General features: G+C 36.1%; 1 protein-coding gene across 6 annotated transcripts in view; it reads right to left on the reverse strand.

Moving 5' to 3' along the window:
• The window catches only part of Gtdc1 (glycosyltransferase like domain containing 1), a 345,861-nt gene that overhangs the window by 229,761 nt on the left and 97,043 nt on the right, over positions 1 to 19,057 (reverse strand). For 3 of the 6 annotated variants that reach the window (XM_029536415.1, XM_029536414.1, XM_029536416.1), the window contains exon 3: positions 4,246 to 4,445. The exons of 2 other annotated variants lie outside the window; for them this stretch is intronic. In XM_029536415.1, the coding sequence (XP_029392275.1) occupies positions 4,246 to 4,424 (179 nt within the window). In that variant the 5' untranslated portion in view covers positions 4,425 to 4,445. The remainder of the gene's footprint in view (positions 1 to 4,245; positions 4,446 to 19,057) is intronic. One more of the 6 variants, XM_021193292.2, reaches the window with a different exon arrangement.

A 19,057-nucleotide genomic window follows, 5' to 3' on the forward strand; every position in this document is an offset into this window, starting at 1 on the left:
GTGTGTGTGTGAGTGTGTGAGTGTGTGAGTGTGTGTGTGTGCGTCCGTGTGTGTGTGTGTGTGTGAGTGTGTGAGTGTGTGTGTGTGCGCGTCCGTGTGTGTGTGTGTGTGTGTGTGAGTGAGTGTGTGTGTGTGTGTGTGTTGGGGGAGACACAGAAAGAAAGAAGATGGAAAAAGAAAGCAAAGAAAGCACGCACCAGAACGACTGAGGATGTTGGGAGAGATGATGCAATCAAGAGAGACCATACCTGCATTGTACTGAATTATTTAGTTTTCAGGATTAGTCTGTTTCTGTATTAGTGTGTTCGACACTTTTCAAAATCAATTCCTGATATTTAAAGTGAAGATTCAGAAGAGTCTTAAAGGAGCAAAGACTTATGCCCCATCCAAATCTAGAAGACTAGTTTATACAAGGTAGATAAAATAAGTAAGAGTTATGATGACAAACCAAAAGAAAATGCTCTAAGACCATTCAGGACAAGGACGTTGGTCCACAGAGCAAGTGTTGAGGAATCTGTCAGCCAGTTCTGATCAGTGGAACAATCAAATTAAAGGTTGCTAGACCCTACTTGATAACAAAGTTATTTATACAACATAAGATGTCATCCAGTCCTCTCCTCATAAGAAGTTTATATAACTAGTATAAGGCCCATGAATTAAGAAGTAACAGAATACCACTGCCTCTAGCCAAGCACAAACATCAGAGATCCACATTGTTCACATCTGAATATCATTTTGGAATAGTACTATTAAGCATTCTAAACTTTTTGTTTGTTTGTTTTCTGTATAATGCCAACTACTCTACGAATAAAGAACATGCCAAAGAACATTTCAGATTGGAAAAAAAAAAAAAAAAAAAAAAGAACGTTTCAGATTGTACTTTCAGGTAATTTTCCATATTGTATTTCTATATACCACAGACATTTTCAAAACCTTATGTATGACCAGGAAGGGGGCTTTCATCTAAGGTTTTTATGGTGATCTAAATCTCTTTTGTCACATCTACTGAATGTTGCTTACAGTTCCAGTTGGTCAACCTCTGTTACCACAACAAGTGAAATTTAAGTAGATATCTTCTGAAGTGCTTTCTGTAAAAGAGTGTGTTCACTTTTTGTATTCTATTAGGGAAGAAAAGAGCTGCTTCATGTTTAGAAATTTGACTCTAGTGCTGATGTGCAGGCCAAGTGCAAGGACTGAGGACTAGGATCATCACAGCAGACTGATGAAGGGCTGAGTGTCCAGATGAAGATTTTCATTTTGCACAGTATAATGGCACAGTCTCCTAAAACACCCTTTATCTCTAAAAACATCTCTGTGCTTTGTAAAGTCCAACTAAATCTCTGTGTTTACTCAATCACAAGAAATCTTATGGATTTCCAAGAAGAAAGGATCTAGAAAATGGATTAACTGTTTCTGAAGCATTGTCTAATTTCATAAAGGCAGTTAACTATGTAACTTGTTACATTTTAGGATAAACATAGGGACACAGAAGCAAACCAGCAAGAGTTAGCATGGATATAATAGTTGGTTAGGGGAGAACTATATGCACAAAGTATATGTCTTTCAGATAAAAGGTCATAATGAAACCTATTCAATTAAGGTATGACAATGTCTAAAATGTATACTACAGAAAAAAGGGACAGTCAGTGTTCCTTCCCTCTCTGTCATCCTTCTTCTTATCCCAACTATCCTTCTCTGAGAAGGTATTGAAATCTCTTGCTGCAATTAGAGTTTTGTCTATTTCCAAATCTATCATTCATTTTGTCTTTTTTTAACTTATATGTAAAAACATGAACAGAGCACTTAACTAACGTAGTAACATAGTATTTTTTATTAGATATTTTATTTACATTTCAAATGCTATCCTGAAAGTTCCCTATACCGCCTACCCCCACCCCTGCTCCCCTACCCACCCACTTCCACTTCTTGGCCCTGGCATACGCCTGTACTGGGGCATATAAAGTTTGCAAGACCAAGGGGCCTCTCTTCCCAATGATGGCCAACTAGGCCATCTTCTGCTACATATGCAGCTAGAGACACAAGCTCAGGGGGAATTGGTTAGTTCATATTGTTGTTCCACCTATAGGGTTGCAGACCCCTTCAGCTCCTTGGGTACTTTCTCTAGCTCCTCCATTGGGGGCCCTGTGTTCCATCCTATAGATGACTGTGAGCATCCACTTCTGTGTTTGCCAGGCACTGGCACAGCCTCACAAGAGACAGCTATATCAGGGTCCCTTCAATAAAATCTAACAGTCCTCCATTGCTGGTGGAATTGCAAGCTTGTACAACTACTTTGGAAATCAGTCTGGCTGTTCCTTAGAAAATTGGACATAGTACTACCAGAAGATCCAGCAATACCTCTCCTGGGCATATACCCAGAAGATCTTCCAACTGGTAATAAGGACACATGCTCCACTATGTTCATAGCAGCCTTATTTATAATAGCCAGAAGATGGAAAGAACCCAGATGTCCCTCAATAGAGGAATGGATATAAAAAATGTGGTACATTTACACAATGGAGTACTACTCAGCTATTAAAAACAATGAATTTATGAAATTCTTGGGCCAATGGATGTATCTGGAGGATATCATCCTGAGTGAGGTAACCCAAACACAAAAGATGTTACTAGATATGCACTCACTGATAATTGGATATTAGTCCAGAAACTTAGAATACCCAAGATAAAATTTGCAAAACACAAGAAAACCAAGAAGGAAGACCAACATGTGGATACTTCATTCCTCCTTAGAGAAGGGAACAAAATACCCATGAAAGGAGTTACAGAGACAAAGTTTGGAGCTAAGATGAAAGGATGGACTATCCAGAGACTACCTGACCCAGGGATCCATCCCATCATCAGCCACCAAACCCAGACACTATTGCACAAGTAAAATAGTATTTTAATACAAGTATCATGTGCTGTTTTATTAGTTACGTTTCCAGTCACTGTGACCAAATGCCTGACAGAAAGAAACTTCAGTAAGGAAGGGTTAATTTGGATTCCCAATTCCTACAACCGGTCAGCATGGCAAAGTCTAGGACCTGCATTGGACCCATGATGCTGAATGGGAATCAAGAAATGGAGCAACAGGAGGATTCTCCTGGCATTCCCTCTCTCCATTTCTCTGGGTCCCCACCACAGTGCTTGATGCCGCCCTTGTTCAGGATGATTCTTCCCTCCTCAGTTAAATCGGGGTTGAAATATCTAAGTGTGCCTGGGTAGTACTGTTAATCTTTCTTCCTCAAACAATGAAAATCATCTTTCATGATCTAAAGTTTCTTACCGGAGATTTGGGGGGATCTTGCTTGGGGCAACAAATGTACAGCATAAGCAGTTCCTCAGCCTCCCATCTAGCTCTACCTCGCCTCCCTACCCTGCCCCTCTTCTGCTTCTGTCCCCCTACCCAGCAGTTCTGCCTGTCCTCTTTATCAAAAGCCACATTCTTTTCTCACACAAAAACTACTAGCATAGTGGGAAAGGTTTCCCGGCTTACACTTCATGAGAGAAAAATTTTCATATCCTTAAAAACCAGAGACAGAATTTAATAGCTTAAAAATGGTTATTCTTATGTCTAAGATGCTTACTATAATCATGTCTGAGAATCTGAATTTTTACAGACAATATATGATTTTCATGTATAAATCAGCTTACTTTCTAAATCCCTCAAGTTAGTGCTAGCAAGAACATACATTTAAATCACAAGCTTCTGCCTTTCTTACAGCTGATTCACTATGGAAGCAGCAGATGGGTCTGGTTCCTGGAACGAAGATACACACTACTGCTTGTAAAATACCCTTTCTTCAACAACCTATATCTCCTTCAGCTCCATTCATATCACCCAGGTAATCCTCCCCACAACAGACCACTACAATCCTACAGTAAGGAGTCAGGAAGAGCAAGACCATCAGATATGGGAGCCGCTATCAGACAATTCTTCATTACCTATCAATCAGGAAAAGTGTAAGAAACAGGGTAATGGAAACAGGAGCGTATGATCGCAAAATACTGGATACATATACAAAATTGTCAAATATAAAAACAGAAAACAAAAGGCTAAATAAGAGACATCCAAAATATTCATGATTACCTGTTTCCTCCTAAAATGTAATCAGTACTTTCTTCTCAAATTTTTCTATATTTTATAAAGTTCCTTTCTATCAAATCCATGGAGAAATTCTAGAAGACATGGATCAGGAGAGAATAACCTGATAGTACTTTAGGAGCAAAGTAGAGACCCATCACCTGTAGTGCTCACTGCTGGGAATACTCTGTGAGAAGTGTAAGGCTGCTGTGCGAGCTCTCCAGTGCCATTTCTTTGCAGGAAGAGTGTACAACACACAGTCATCTAATTCTTCTTGGAGCAGCTCTACCAGTTGTCGATGGGAGCCTCCATAAAATGCCTCGATGATGACAATACTCATTGGCCTGTTCAAACCTTCAGACTGAACAAAAATAAACAAATTTTGTTATATATGTGTGTATATATATACATACATATATATGTTTATTAAAATGTATACATACAATTCTAATAAAGTATACTTAAATTAAAAACTGAGAAAGCACAAACATTTTGATATATGTAATTGTAAAAAAATAAATTACCCTTTAGGCTTGAGAGACAGCTCAGTCATTAAAGGCTTACAATCAAAAGGACAAAAGTAAGCACCCCATTAAAAAAGATGAACACTTACTTATGGGCTGAAATCATCAATCAATATATTTATAGTAGTTATGTTAATAAGAAATAAAGATACCTGTATTTCCATTAATTCTGTTTTTAGTGGTCCTAAGATTACTTCAACCATAACTCTTAGTTTGATGTCCTACCCAGAAGAACAAAATTCTTTCCAAAAAGAGAAGAGATCCTTATTGGTTAGTTCACTGCTGAACATAACACAGTGAACTTTGATCTTATTTGATCTACAACTTCGTTCAATAGTCTTTGAACTGGTCACCTAATTTTTTATTTATTTTTACATTTTAAAGATAAGATCTCATAACACAGAAATGGCTGCCTTGAAATCATGATGCCCCAGACTTAGCCTCATTTTTAAGGTTGTTTCCTGTTCACTGACTCTCCTGTTATCACTTCTCCCAATAAATCTATATGTGATACAAAGTACATTTGCATCTAAAAGTCAAGTTTCTAGCATTAAAACATTAGGACATGGGGCTGAAGAGATGGCTCAGCAGTTAAGAGCACCGATTGCTCTTCCAGAGGTCCTTGAGTTCAATTCCCAGCAACTGCATGGTGGCTCACAACCATCTGTAAAGGGGATCCGATGCCCTCTTCTGGTGTGTCTGAAGACAGCAACAGTATACTCACATACATAAAATAAATAAATAAATCTTTAAGATAAAATAAAAACATTAGGACATTATTTCTTGAGCTATAGTATACATCTTTGATTAATCCCCCGCTGTCTAATTTCAATATCCTACCCTATTTGGGAAAACCAAAAATTTGTGTTAAAGGTATTACATTTGTGAGTCAGGAAGGTTTCTACTGCTTTTATTAAACCATTGGGATAATAAACTAATAATGGTAGAGTTCTTAACCTATGGTAAAATTCCATAAAAAAGAGTGGTTATAAAGCAATTTTTCATTTTTTAATAATATTTGTTAATATGCACAATAAAATTAAAATATGTATAAATATTGAAAACTATATACATTTTAAATTATATGTATTTTCCTGCAATAAAGGGGGAACATCAATCTGTACATCAATGCTATATTGTTAGAAAAATATTCCAGGTATCTGAATTTTCTATTATGAAGTAAATAATACTCATTAAATAATATATAGCTTTTTAAAATAATGTTACATAAATTCTTAGTCTCAATGACTCAATGATATTTTTTACTGATAAAATTGCTTGATTTTGTTCAAAGGAAGGCCTACATAACTTATACTTCAAAGCAGAAGTATCATGTTTCTCAAACTGATAACTAAACTAGTGTGTGTGTGTGTGTGTGTGTGTGTGTGTGTGTGTGTGTGTGTGTGTGTATGTGTGTGTGTGTGTGTGTGTGTGTGTGTATGTGTATGTGTATGTGTATGTATGTGTATGTGTAACTTCCAATGAGGAAGTGAAGAGAGCAAAACTTGGTGTGTGAGTGTATATGTGTGTGCACCATGTATGTATATACATATGGGAGTGAAGGAGAGAGGAAGGGGGAAAGATGAGTTAATTCACTTCCATGCAAAGGAAGATTAAGTATTTAAGAGAAAGAGACAAGTTTGACTGACTGTTTACTTTCCAGCTGAAGGACTCATCTATAAAATTAAAGTAACAGTTTCAGCCTTAGAGGCATGTTATAAAGATAAAATTAGATTACATGATGAACAGCAGCTTATCAAAGAATTAGCTCTTTAGCCCACTAACAAGAATGCGTAGCACTGCATATACCTGAGTTTTAAATTCAGTAATTCTCAAAATCTCCTAGCAAGGACAGAAAGGAAAAGTGAATGTGCAGGTAAGTTTGAAATTGAATCCATTTCTTAACAGTAGTTGGTATTTCAAATAGAGGTAAGAAGGAAGCTTAGGGCTTAGCTGTTCAGACTATGGGTTCTCCTTCCTGCTTTTACAACCCAGAATTCAGTATGTTCTCACACACACTTAACACTTGGAAGTGATTAATTCTTCAAATGATGTTGATAAAAGCAACCTAAAAATATCTGAAAGACCAAAGAAACAAGTTTATAATATTGTATTGAAGGTTTCAAGCAATACAGGTTAAAACCGTTTAAAAATATCCTCTTTTCTAGATCTACATCATTTTGCCACTTTCTACAATTAATCAAAAGCATGCTGTTTATTTATTTTACAAATGTTTCATATTTGAATCCCACAATTTGAATCCTACAGGTTTGTCAGTAAGCCATCAGTCATTCTAGAGATAGCTCGTGTAGATGCTGCTGTAGACTCAAACCCAGGAATAAATCTAAAAACAAAGCACGTGGGAGATCAAAAATAGAAAAAAAAATGAAAAAAGATTATACCCATAGTAATTTCTATCCCTTTAATAACTCCATAAAAGGGAAGTATACAGGTTTGAAGCGGCATTTATTTGAACATTTTTCTAGTGGCCAATGGGTGTGCCTACATTCGGGATATTTTTCTAGGGAAAATAGCTATATCCTACCATCTCTGAAAACTATACTTAGTGGCTTTGATTCATGGAATTTGTTCTGCTTGTTTTATGGAAACAGACATATCCTGGCAGCACCAACACTACTTCTACTGGAACTTTTGTGGCAAGAAAAAAATGTATTCTTCCCTGTACTCTTCTTGAAGAACAACCTGGAACAAAGATGATTTCCATCAAATACAAACAAAATAGGGAAACTGATAAATAAAAGATTCAGATTTTAAATAAAAGATTCAAACCAAATGTCACTAAAGAACATTAAGGAATGGCTTAAATATTTTCAGTGTGCTCGGTTTTGTTTAGAAAGCACTGCTTGAAATAAACATGAAGCTCAAACCATCTACTTTGCTGTTATAACACAATTTGCAAAATATAAAGGCAATGCACTCTTGTCCATTTTAATAGTAGCCAGAGAAACCTACAGGTGGTCACCCTCATATAATGGAGGTTCACCAGCAGGCAGCCCATATAGGCATTTTCAGACCACTAGCAGGACTAGTAAGGAGACAGTAGTAGAAAGTAGCAGTTAAAAAAAAATAGACCTCTGACTTTAAAATTCTAATTCTAAATCAAGGAGAGGGCTTCTTTGACAGAAGACAGTTAAAATGATGAGTCTGTCAAAAGATGTTGTTAAGCCTACGTAAGACTATATTAGCAGTCAGGAAGCAGAGAGATGAATGTGGTGTGCGGCTTGCTTTTGCTTTTTCCTTTATATTCAATTCAAGTCTATGATCTCAGCCTACAAGATGGTACCATACACAGTCAGTAGTGAGTCTTCCCTCACTTAAACCTCTCTGGAAAGACCACATAGACACAGTCACCAGTGTTCCATGATAACTATATATCTAGTTCAGTTGACTATAAAGATTACCACCCATTAATTTGACACCCCAACTTTAAATCACAACATTCTACCCCAACATCTAAAGTACGATTTTAATCTCATAATTCAAAATGCATTTAGTCTATCTCTAAAGATCTCGTGAGTGGTACAATTTTAGTGCTATTCAAAATTGGAAGTATTTTTGAGATTCAAGGCAATCTCTTAAACATCACTCATGCGCACGCACACAGACACACAAACACACACATTACTTGATGCTAATGTAAAATGACACAGAATAAACATTCACATTCCTAAAAGGAGAAATGGGAGGACAAGAAGGCAGCGCAAGCTGAAAACCATCAGAGCAAACACCAAATCCTGTAGGTACTACATAGCCGTCCTCAGAGACTAGTGGAAGACTCAAGGAGCCTCTCACAGCATTGAGTAGCCCCACTACCTACATCACATAAAGACTCTTGATCAGACTGCATTCTGTAGCCTTCCATAAGTGGATGCTCCATGCCCCAGGCTCTCTAACATCTTGGGGTTTCTGTGGTCACTTGAGTTACACTTCCATAGCTTCATTCTTATGGACTCAATGCAGGAAGTCTGACTGCCTCACACTGCCTGTCTTCAGTGGCTTTGGGAAGCTTCTGTGACTCCTTTACTTTTCCATCTCTCATGTCAGAAAAACCAGTATCAAGTTCTCCTGTCAGCTGGATATGGTTCCACTGGACCAGAGATGCAGTGCCCTCTAGAATAAGTATGAGAAAGTGTTTCCCTAGGCAGTTCATATCCCACAGGAAAAGCCCTGAGGCAGCATTGCAACTCAGCTCTCCTTTAGATGGACTTGCTTTGTCAAGGGCTCACAGAACAGCGGGACACTGCCTTCAGGGCACATTTCCTAGGGTCTTCAAGTACAGCTGGCCAATTCTCTTTAATGGTGTTAATTTCTTTAACAATCACAGCTACTTTCTCCACACCTTCCTTGGCTACAACTCTGGACTTGTTTTACAACCACTTCCTGGTTAAGTTGTACTTGTACCCTAACTTTCTGCTCTCCCTGCAGCTCTTTCTCACTGCAGGTCTGGCTAAGAGTAGTAAATGGTAACCATGACACATCGAGAATGCTATCTACTGTCTTGATATTTCCCTTGCCCAACAAATTAGTGCATTATTTTTAAATCCAGCTACCCAATGTCTCAGAACTTCTGAAGACTAAAACCAGTTTCTTGCCAGACTATAACACTAAAGCCTCTAAGGCAGTTCCAAGAAAGTCCTTGTTTCTGACTGAAGCCTATAAGCTGAGCCTCCATAGTCTGCATTTCTGTCCAGATTCTCTGGTCTTCCAAATTCTCTTGAGAATGGCTCAGGTCTGCTTCCACTAGATAGGAGAGCACAAACTCTCCCACATCCCCCCGACCTCTATCTAGCACATGGTCAAGCCCATCACAACAACAGGCCAAGTCTTAGGTGGCAGTTTTCTCTAGCAGTTATTTTTATCATCATCATGACCAAACAGCTGACAAGAAGCAAGCAACATGAAGCAGGGTTTACTTTGGTTTGTAGATGTAAAAGAGGAGAGATGGCAAGATGGTGGAGTGTGAAAAGACTCTACCTCCATCCAGTCAGGGACCAGAGAGAGGTGTACGGTATAGCATAACTTAATATCTTCCCCATCATGATGTGCGTATTTCTTCTTAACTACAAACCAAAACAAACATTTCCTTCCTTAAATTTGGCAACAGCTATAAGAAAAATCCTGATACATTTAGGTTGGAGAATGGACACCAAACAATGACTATATAGCTTCTCATTATGACACTCAGAATATTAAATGACATATGAAAAGAATGCAGGCCATTCTTTGCCTCCCTAGAAGAATATATAAAGTATTTCAGATTAAACGTTTCTCAACTTTTATACAGTTTTCTGCTTAAATTTAAGTAAGCTTTTATTAAAGAAAATTCATTTATTCAATATTTTATTCTCCAGTGACTGCAGTGAGGAAAATCTACTATACTATTAAAGCTTTATGAACATTTAATTCATTACCAATAGTATGATTTCATGAAAATGGCTAAATGTTGAACATTAAATTTTACACATAAAATGAGCCAAAGTAATACAACAAAAATTTTATCGCATAAATGGTATTTCTAAAAATCACCAAAGGACTAACAAATGTATTTAAGAATGAGCAGAAATTAACCTGAAACTGAAATGGAAGATGCAAAGTGAGACCTAAAAAAACATTTCATTTAATTCTCTTGTCCAACTTGAAAAGCACCAGCTCAATTACAATCTAATAATGCATTAACAACAGAGAACAAAAGTAGCTTGAATCCAGTGCTACGAATATTTTAAATTTTTTATTAAAAGTTTTTGCCACTGCACCTGCATCTATTTTAAGCTTGACCCAATTTCTTTCTTCCCTGAGCCATGATTATTTTCAAGGTGAACTACATTTTCTGTCTCCTCTAGCAGTTACAGATGTTGTAGCTGTAAAAATTGTAACAGTAAAGAGTAGAAAATCTGCACATGAGATTCATTCCCTGAATGAATAAATGTATTAAGTTAGTTTTTAAAAACTAAAACACATAAGCAACTATAATTAGTAGTCATATATGGTACAAACACAACTATCAATAATATTCAAAATTTTTCCAAGCAAATACCCAGAAATAATTTTAAAATCAAAGCAATTGCTATATCAAGATATTCCACAGACACCTAGTTGTAGGAAGGTAGTGTAAATAGTTTTAATCCCACATACATGAGAAATTGATTCCACAACAAATCTATACATGGTTTGCCATAAAACTCATTCAATTGCTGAAAATATACTTTCTATTTGCCTATATAGAATATCTGGATAGTTTACCTCACTAAAGTCAGGTTTAAGTTACAGAAGATCTGATTGGAGTAAACTTTCCCTAAAAGTTCAGAGGTTACCAGGAGTTTCTTTAATGAGCCTTTCTCTTCCTCACTTGATTTTCCACTGAAGACTCAATCACACACAGGGTCTAGTTTAAAAACAACCTGTAATTCAGTGGAGAAAACAGGGCAGTGCTGAGAAAAGTTACTATTAACTCCCAGTGATTTTAACAATTCATCAGGGAAACCCCGGTTGTTAAAATATACCTGTAATCTCATTAAACAGTAAAAAATAAGAAAAAGATTTCTGCATTGAAACATGCCAGAAATGATTCCACTAACAAAACAAAACACACTAAGGCTGAACATGAATAATAGATTATGCTAAAAAAACATAATGTGATGTATTTAATTGCTGTACAAGCAGAAGGGGCTGGTGGAGGGGTCAGGACAAAAAACGTTAGCAAACTTCACTAAAAAGTTGTTTTAAATCCAGCTATGAATCTACCCTTTTTGATCCTTCTTCTTCATACTAGCCCCTCCCATTTCAATTAAACTCTGAAGATTGAAATGTAATATACATAAACTATAAAATTACTTAGCAATCTAAATATTACAAGCACTAAAAATGGTCTACATAAAATTATAGGAAGTTTGGCTAATAGGAACAAATCTATTTCCTTGGCATTAGTTTAAATTGCAAATAATATCTAACAAGAAATTTTATTGCACTATTTTCTTATGATACATAAACATCAGTATCACTAATATACACCCCATGTATTATATGTACTTAAATAGAAATTACTTCAAATACGAAGTTGAAAAGATAATGCTATATAATATTTTATATCCCGACTATTGTATCATTGTTCTTATTTCTTCAAATCTGACTTTATTTCCTGTCTAAGGATATGAATTAAAGTCATTAAGAAGGTACATTGAGTAATTTTTTTTTGTCACCTTGACACACCTGAGAAGAGAATTTTAACTGAAGAACTGAACATATCTGTGGAGCATTTTCTGGATTGCTAATTGATGTAGCCAGGCCCAGGTCACTAAGGGCAGTACCATTCACAGGAGGATGAGCCTGGGCAGTGCACAAGAGGCAGCTGTGCAAGCCAGAGGAAGCAAGACAGGAAGCATCACTGCTCAGTGGCCTCTCCCTTAAGCTCCGCCTGGGTTTCCCTTGGTGATAGACCAAATAAGCCCTTTCTTCTCCCACGTTACTTTCAGACACAGTTTTATCACAGCGACACAAAGCAGTACAGAACAAAAATCTTCCATGCCTTGTTATTTGTGAGACAGTTTAAATCTATTTTTAGTGTGTTTTTCCAATTATGCATTGCAATGATCTCTTAAGTGCATAGTTTTGCAAAGTAACAATTTTATATTCACATATGATTTTAATTATCTGACAAATATGTTTATTCTTTCTTGATTTGAGATTTAACATTATACTTAAAAACACCATTCCCTTGTTTCATGATTTGAATTAATGAAAAGCCTTAATTATAAGTTTCAAATGCAAGCATATACCCTGTAACAAACAATTAAATATGTACATATAAAAAATTTATTTACTTACATTCTTATAAAGTTATATTCTATGTTAAATAGTACATTATATTTTTTTTTTTGGATGAGCGGTTGAATGGTTTAATTTCACTGACTCTCTTTCAACTGTTTGCTATTAGTTTCTTGAAATTCAAACCATAAAGTTGGCAATACTCTAGAGCTTAGGGGCGTGAAGATCTGTAGCTCACTGGGCAGGCAGCTTAGCCAAGTGGCAAGTGCAGGGTTCTATAAGAGATTCTGGCACAAGAGATAAGTAAATAGCAATCCAGATAGTCACCTACCTACCACTTGTCTCCACAGGCATGCATATCTATCCAAATGAGCAAATGGATAAATACAGACAAATGAACTACAATGTGCACGCACGCGCACACACACACACACACACTGTATTAATAATGAATTAAATCTACTTAATTCAATCTGATGACATTTTTAAGTAGGATATTTATGAGTCAAGAGAAAGTTTTACACCAGAAAACCACGGCATACCTCAAACTGCTTGCTGCACTAGCCTGTTATACAGTCATGTTCCCACCACATGGTTCTCCATAAACCCCAAATAATCTTTCAAAATTACAAATATGAAATTGAAGCTATCAAATAAGAATAAATGCCAGCACTCTGTGCATGGCAGCTTCCTTTTAGGGTGTCCTCCACTCTTTGCTTACAGCTCCATTTGATTCCTCTCCAAATGCTTCCCATATTGCATCACAGCAGTTGCAACTGCCCATGCCCACAGAGCTATTTGTTTTCTTCTCTTAATTCTCACAATTATCTTTCTTCTGTCTGCCTTCTCTTTTACACAGGAACTTTTACAAAAACTTTTGCTCATGAATCAATATTTCTATGAAGCCTCTTGCCTCTCTTAAAGACAATTTCCACTCCATTCTGTATGCTCAAGAGGATAGTATACTTTTTCAGTATAATGTCCTGCCTTGCTTCTCTGTAAAGCTAGGGATTCCCTGAGGATGGAGACCATGCCATTACTTTGCTGGGATGCATCTTAGTATTTGACACAAAAGTGGATATTACCAGAATTTTATAGAATTGAAAACTCAAGGAGACAAAGAAAGCTCATTTCTTCTGCTTTCAAAGTAGTATTTCTTTTACTTATCAATTCTAACAAACATGCGCTAGCTGAGCAGGACTTGACGCTAGTCATCCCCATCACTCGTGAAGCTTAATTGTTAAGTAGCAAATACATTAGAACATAGCTCTTTTCAAATAAGATCATGGTTTTATTACTGTTCACAGAAATCAGAACTTATTGGGAAATGGCATATTTCTTCTTCAAGTCAACAGGAATACTGATTTTTAACCCACTGCTACAAAAGTAACAATGACTGAAGAAATGGAAGACATGGTTATCAATAAGCAACTGAATTCTAAGCTAATGTAAGCCTCGGGGTCTAAGACAATATCTGTAAATTGACATGAATTTAACAACACCTGAAGAATCTCATTGTTTGATTTATTATCATTCCACTTTAATTCTGGAAACAGAACTAGGATAAGAAGCCAATTCCCTTACCATCAATCTCCAGATCCCATTCCACATTTAATAATTAGACTTTTATTTAATGGGGGGAGGAAAAGGGCATTTTTTAAATACTTTCTGCTATTATTCATTTTATAAATGTTTGACAAGATTAATAATATAGATGCTTTCTCAAGATGGCATTGCTCCAAAAGATTCCACCTCTTTCAAACAGGTAATAAGTTAGTCTACATGTGAGAAAATTAGGGAATCTGACCCATCCAGATATGGATGATCAAATAGAAAAATGAACATGTCTCACAGAACCATGAATGCACAAAATACATTGCTTAATCTTTTATAAAAGAAGAAATAATACTGGCATGACAATAAACAAAAGAGCTGAGACTTAAATCTGCATGTTGAGCTCATATAGAATCTGTCCCATTATATTTCACTACAGACAAATGACAGGACCTTAATAAAAGGTGTATCAAAAAATTTTTTAGACTTCAGAGCTTCAAGATTATATATAAATGTTTAATAGCTTCTATTGATATACTCACATAGCTGTACATGTTATATAAGTTTGCAGAATGATAGTATCACTATAAAATAATAAATGCCTTTGTCACATTTAATATTTAACAATGCCTCCCAACAGTTTGTAAGTCTGGAACACCATCAGTATAGGATACAGAAAACTGAACACCATATATCTAGGGTAGCAAAAATTAAATTTTTGCTCTGATCTTCTCTATGTCTTTTGAGTTCTACATAATTATCGCTCTCCATCTTTAGCACTCCAGAGATCTATACAAATATGTTCTCTATAGAATAAATATGTCATAGGAACACTAGAATTACAAATATAAGTTCATATGACAGGACAGGAAACAGGCCCAAAACAATAGATTGGCCATACAGCTATGTTCACAACAGCTCGGGATATTACTAGTGCCATGATCAAAGTACATCCTCTCAACAATGCATAATGTTTGTACCTAGTGTGATTTATAAGACACATCTGTGTGAATGATTATACGCAATCAATATTATTCACTAGATATTAAATGCTATGAGGAAACAAAAGAGGTCTGCTTTTCTTAGCACTGTACATGCTTGCACTCAACAAACAGAATGTTTGTCAGGCATGAAACACTTTGTTTTGACAATTTCTTCACAACTGATACAAGATCAAAGTCATCAACCTCAAATAAATACTTATTATAGTAATCATTACTCAGAGAAAAACTTAGTACCCCCCCAAAAAAAATCTATCATCATATAACAAGCAGCATCTAACTGTATTTAAAATGTCATACTTCAATCCAAAGAAAAAAATTTGGTTCAAAGGACAGATGAGAGATTTAAAAACTATGTCTCTTGCCACTGGAAACTGTCTTCCTTAATATCACTCTGTAACCAAAGACAGTCAAGACGGTGTTATATAACAGATTTCCATATATTCAAACATTGCATTTCTCACAGGAAACCCCTTAAGACAGCTAGCTGGTAAGTAGCTAAAAATAGCTTCAGGTTCCCCTTTCCCCAAGAATAAATAAACAGAAGAGATCATTGAGAGTCACTCTTAGACAAGATAAGATGTAAAGAAGTCTTTCAAATAAGACAAAGAAAACCCTGAGACCAGACCAGCTGCCTGGAAGAAGCAGAAATCCAGATAAGCTGCCTAGAAGTGGTTCAGACCAAGTGAGTCACTTGGAAAGAACACCCATCAACACACTGAGTTTCCTGCAGGCTATGCAGTATGCTCCATGTTCCACACTTTTGTGAGCTGTTAGCCATGCTTGTGTGGGATTTAGTGTTACAGCTGTGTTTGAGTCATTTCTGCTATACCCTCTCACTCATATTCCTGTAAGTAATATCACTAAAACTCATTGGTTCACCAAGTTGGACTTTGATGGTATCCATGGTTTTGTTTGTTGTGGACTCCCTATCTTAGGTGTGTAAATGTGTCTGTTACATTTCCCAAGAAAGGTCTTGTCACACAACAGGATATAACCTGGGAGTAATCAGTTGGTATAATTACTAAACTACCATTTTTTTTATTGGACATAATCATTATTTTTATACCCTAGGTTAAGCTAAGTATTAGCTATCTTACCTGATACTGGTATCTCAAACCTGAACTCTGACTCTGAGAAGGATAAATTGAAATACGAACACCAAAAGAATTTTAATAAAATGACTAACATACTTCTATCAATATTGGTACAAATCAGTCTTAACTTTTTAAAAATTAATATGAATTAAGTAAATAAAAAGCTTTTGAGACATCACTCTTTCCAAGAGGAGAGAACATATTACATTCTATCAGTCTGAAACAGAAATAGCAGTTGTTATTCTAATGCAGAAACCTTTTGTATGAAGTGCAGTAACCTGAGCAAACGCAGGCAACATTCCATAGGGAAGCTGAAAGAAATGTCTTGGAGTCTGAAGTTCTGGGTATACTCACTTCCAATGAAAAGTAAAGCAGAAATCATATTACAGTTATCCAACTTATCCAAGAGGAAGAACAATTTGGGGGGAAAAAAGGAAAAATCCTACCATCTCAGGAATCAAGGGCATATCCGATGAACATTTGAAAAAAAGAGAAAATTCTACAAAGGAATAACAGGTTAAAACTAGAGACAAATTCTTAAATGCATAACTGTTAAAAAAAAAAAAAGAAAAGAAAGAAAGAAAACTTTAATGTTCTAATATTCACTTTGCTTCACTGGAAATCACTATTCCAAACAGATTAAGTCACATATGAGATAGTATGAGGTGATGCTAGTATTAGTTTCCTCTAAGAACTAAATCAATAGAATTATGCTTTTAAAATAGTAATATTACAATGGATGGAAGTAGGGGATCCCTGTGAACTGGGTAAAGGCTGGAAGAAGCTGAGGAGGAGGGCGGCCCCATAGGAAAATGGGCAGTCTCCACTGACCTGGACCTCTGAGATCTCTCAGCCACTGAGCCACCAACCAGGCAGCATACACCAGCTGGTGTGAGGTGCCCAACACATATACTGCAGAGGACTGCCTGGTCTGGCCTCAGACAGAAAAGATGCACCTATCCTTTGAGAGACTTGAGGGGCCCCAGGGAGTAGAGAGGTCTGGGGGTGGGGGAGGGCATCTTCTTGGAGATGGGAGGCAGTGGGGATATGGGATGGAGAGTAATCAGGGGTAGACCAGTAGGAAGATAAAGTCTGGACTGTAAAAAAGGATTAAAGAATAAAAATAAATATAAAAAATATAGTAATATTCCTCTATTCCAAAATTCCAATCAATATGCTACATAAGTAGAAATGGTAAAAGTACATTTTCTTCTACTCACCTGTACAGTAGCACTGTTCTCTATTCATCATATTTTCATAGTATTTTGATTTACAAGTGGATTAGTACAGCTAATAAAAGGTTAAAAAGCCAACATCATGTGCCAGAAGTGATGGCACCTTTAATCCCAGCACTCTGCAGGCAGGCAGGTAATATCTGAGTTGAAAACCACTTGGCCTACAGGGCTACACAGAGAAACCTCCCCCCACGAAAGAAAGAAAGAAAGAAAGAAAGAAAGAAAGAAAGAAAGAAAGAGAGAGAGAGAGAGAGAGAGAGAGAGAGGGAGGGAGGGAGGGAGGGAGGGAGGGAGGGAGGGAGGGAGGGAGGGAGGGAGGTTGGGAGGGAGGGAGGGAGGGAAGGAAAGTAGGAGAACAAAAGTAAGAAGGAGGGAGAAAAGGAAGAAGGAAGAAGAAGGAGGAAGAAGAGAGGAAGGAAGAGGAAGAGGAAATCAATGTCAGGAAAACAATATATCATGTGGAAGACTTCAATTCTAAATTAAAAACAAAACAAGCATTTCAGAATGCAGTTTAAGCTCCAGAATTGAGTACATTTACGACTAGTACATGCAGTAATGAAAACTGAATCACTACTTTTAAATATCACAAGAGGCATACTATTAGTATTCACTAATATAAGTAAAAGAATAAGTCTATTAAAAACAGTATAGAAAAATAAACTCAAGATAAATTAAGACTAAAACGCTTCCATAAAGGAAAGATTCATAGACATCTCGGTATAATTCTAGAAAATCTGTTTTCTGTTTCTGCAGAGAAAGCACAGAAGACTTATCACCTGAAATGCATTTGCACTGAACAGCAGGTAAGAAGTAATGACTCCAAGTTTCCTAAAGGCAGCCAGCATGGCCCTGATCTATTCAGTGGCCTTGTCTGTCACTACTGGTTCTTTATCAATTGGTTTCTCACTATATAGTCCCATGATATAAATACTTTGTTAAATAAAGCAGAAAACTACAACACATACTATTCTTTGCAAATATCACAGACTGCATGTCTTCCTTATCTTCCCTCAGAAAATAATTTTCTATTTTGTGAATTGTATGTTAAAATGAGCAAGGTTATTAGCTGTTAGATAATTCCAACATATAACTATATATAATCATGTAGGTAAGACTGAAACTATAAGCCTCTATAGAATTAAATGATATTCAGTCAATAAACCACCTAAACCATTTTAGAGAAACTGTAATTTAAAGCCTAAAATTAACTGCATAATATCCTGTATTTTTTATAATAGCTGCACTATTGGTCTTAGCAGAATCTTATCATTTTCCTAGTTCTATGTTCTAATACCTATTTCTCATCCATATTTCTAGATTATACTTCTTAGAAATAAATTTAAAATATCAGATAAATTCAACATTTTTTCACAATATAAGCTTTTTAATAGACTTACTCTTTTCTTATTGTAGTGAAAAGCTAATATACACCTCTTGTGATATTTAAAAGTAATGTTTCAGCTTTAATTACTGCATGTATTAGTCATAAATTTACTGAGCTTCAGAGTTTAAACTGCAGAGTCAGGAGAGATATTATGCTACCTCTCCTGAGTATTTCTACATTACAAACAAGCACGGGTGATGGTAAGATTTCAACCACCTGCATAGTAAATAAAAATAATCTGTAATTTAAAATGTACAACGAATGATGCTACCTAAACTACTGACATATAAGATTGCCTATATAATATTGTGTCCTATTCCAAAAAAAAAAAAAAACCATGAAAACCAATATAAAGATTTTAACTTTTTATTTAGCAAATCCACTTCTCAATAATAA

The sequence above is a fragment of the Mus pahari genome, chromosome 3, assembly GCF_900095145.1.
Source record: "Mus pahari chromosome 3, PAHARI_EIJ_v1.1, whole genome shotgun sequence".
Classification (NCBI taxonomy): Eukaryota; Metazoa; Chordata; class Mammalia; order Rodentia; family Muridae; genus Mus; species Mus pahari.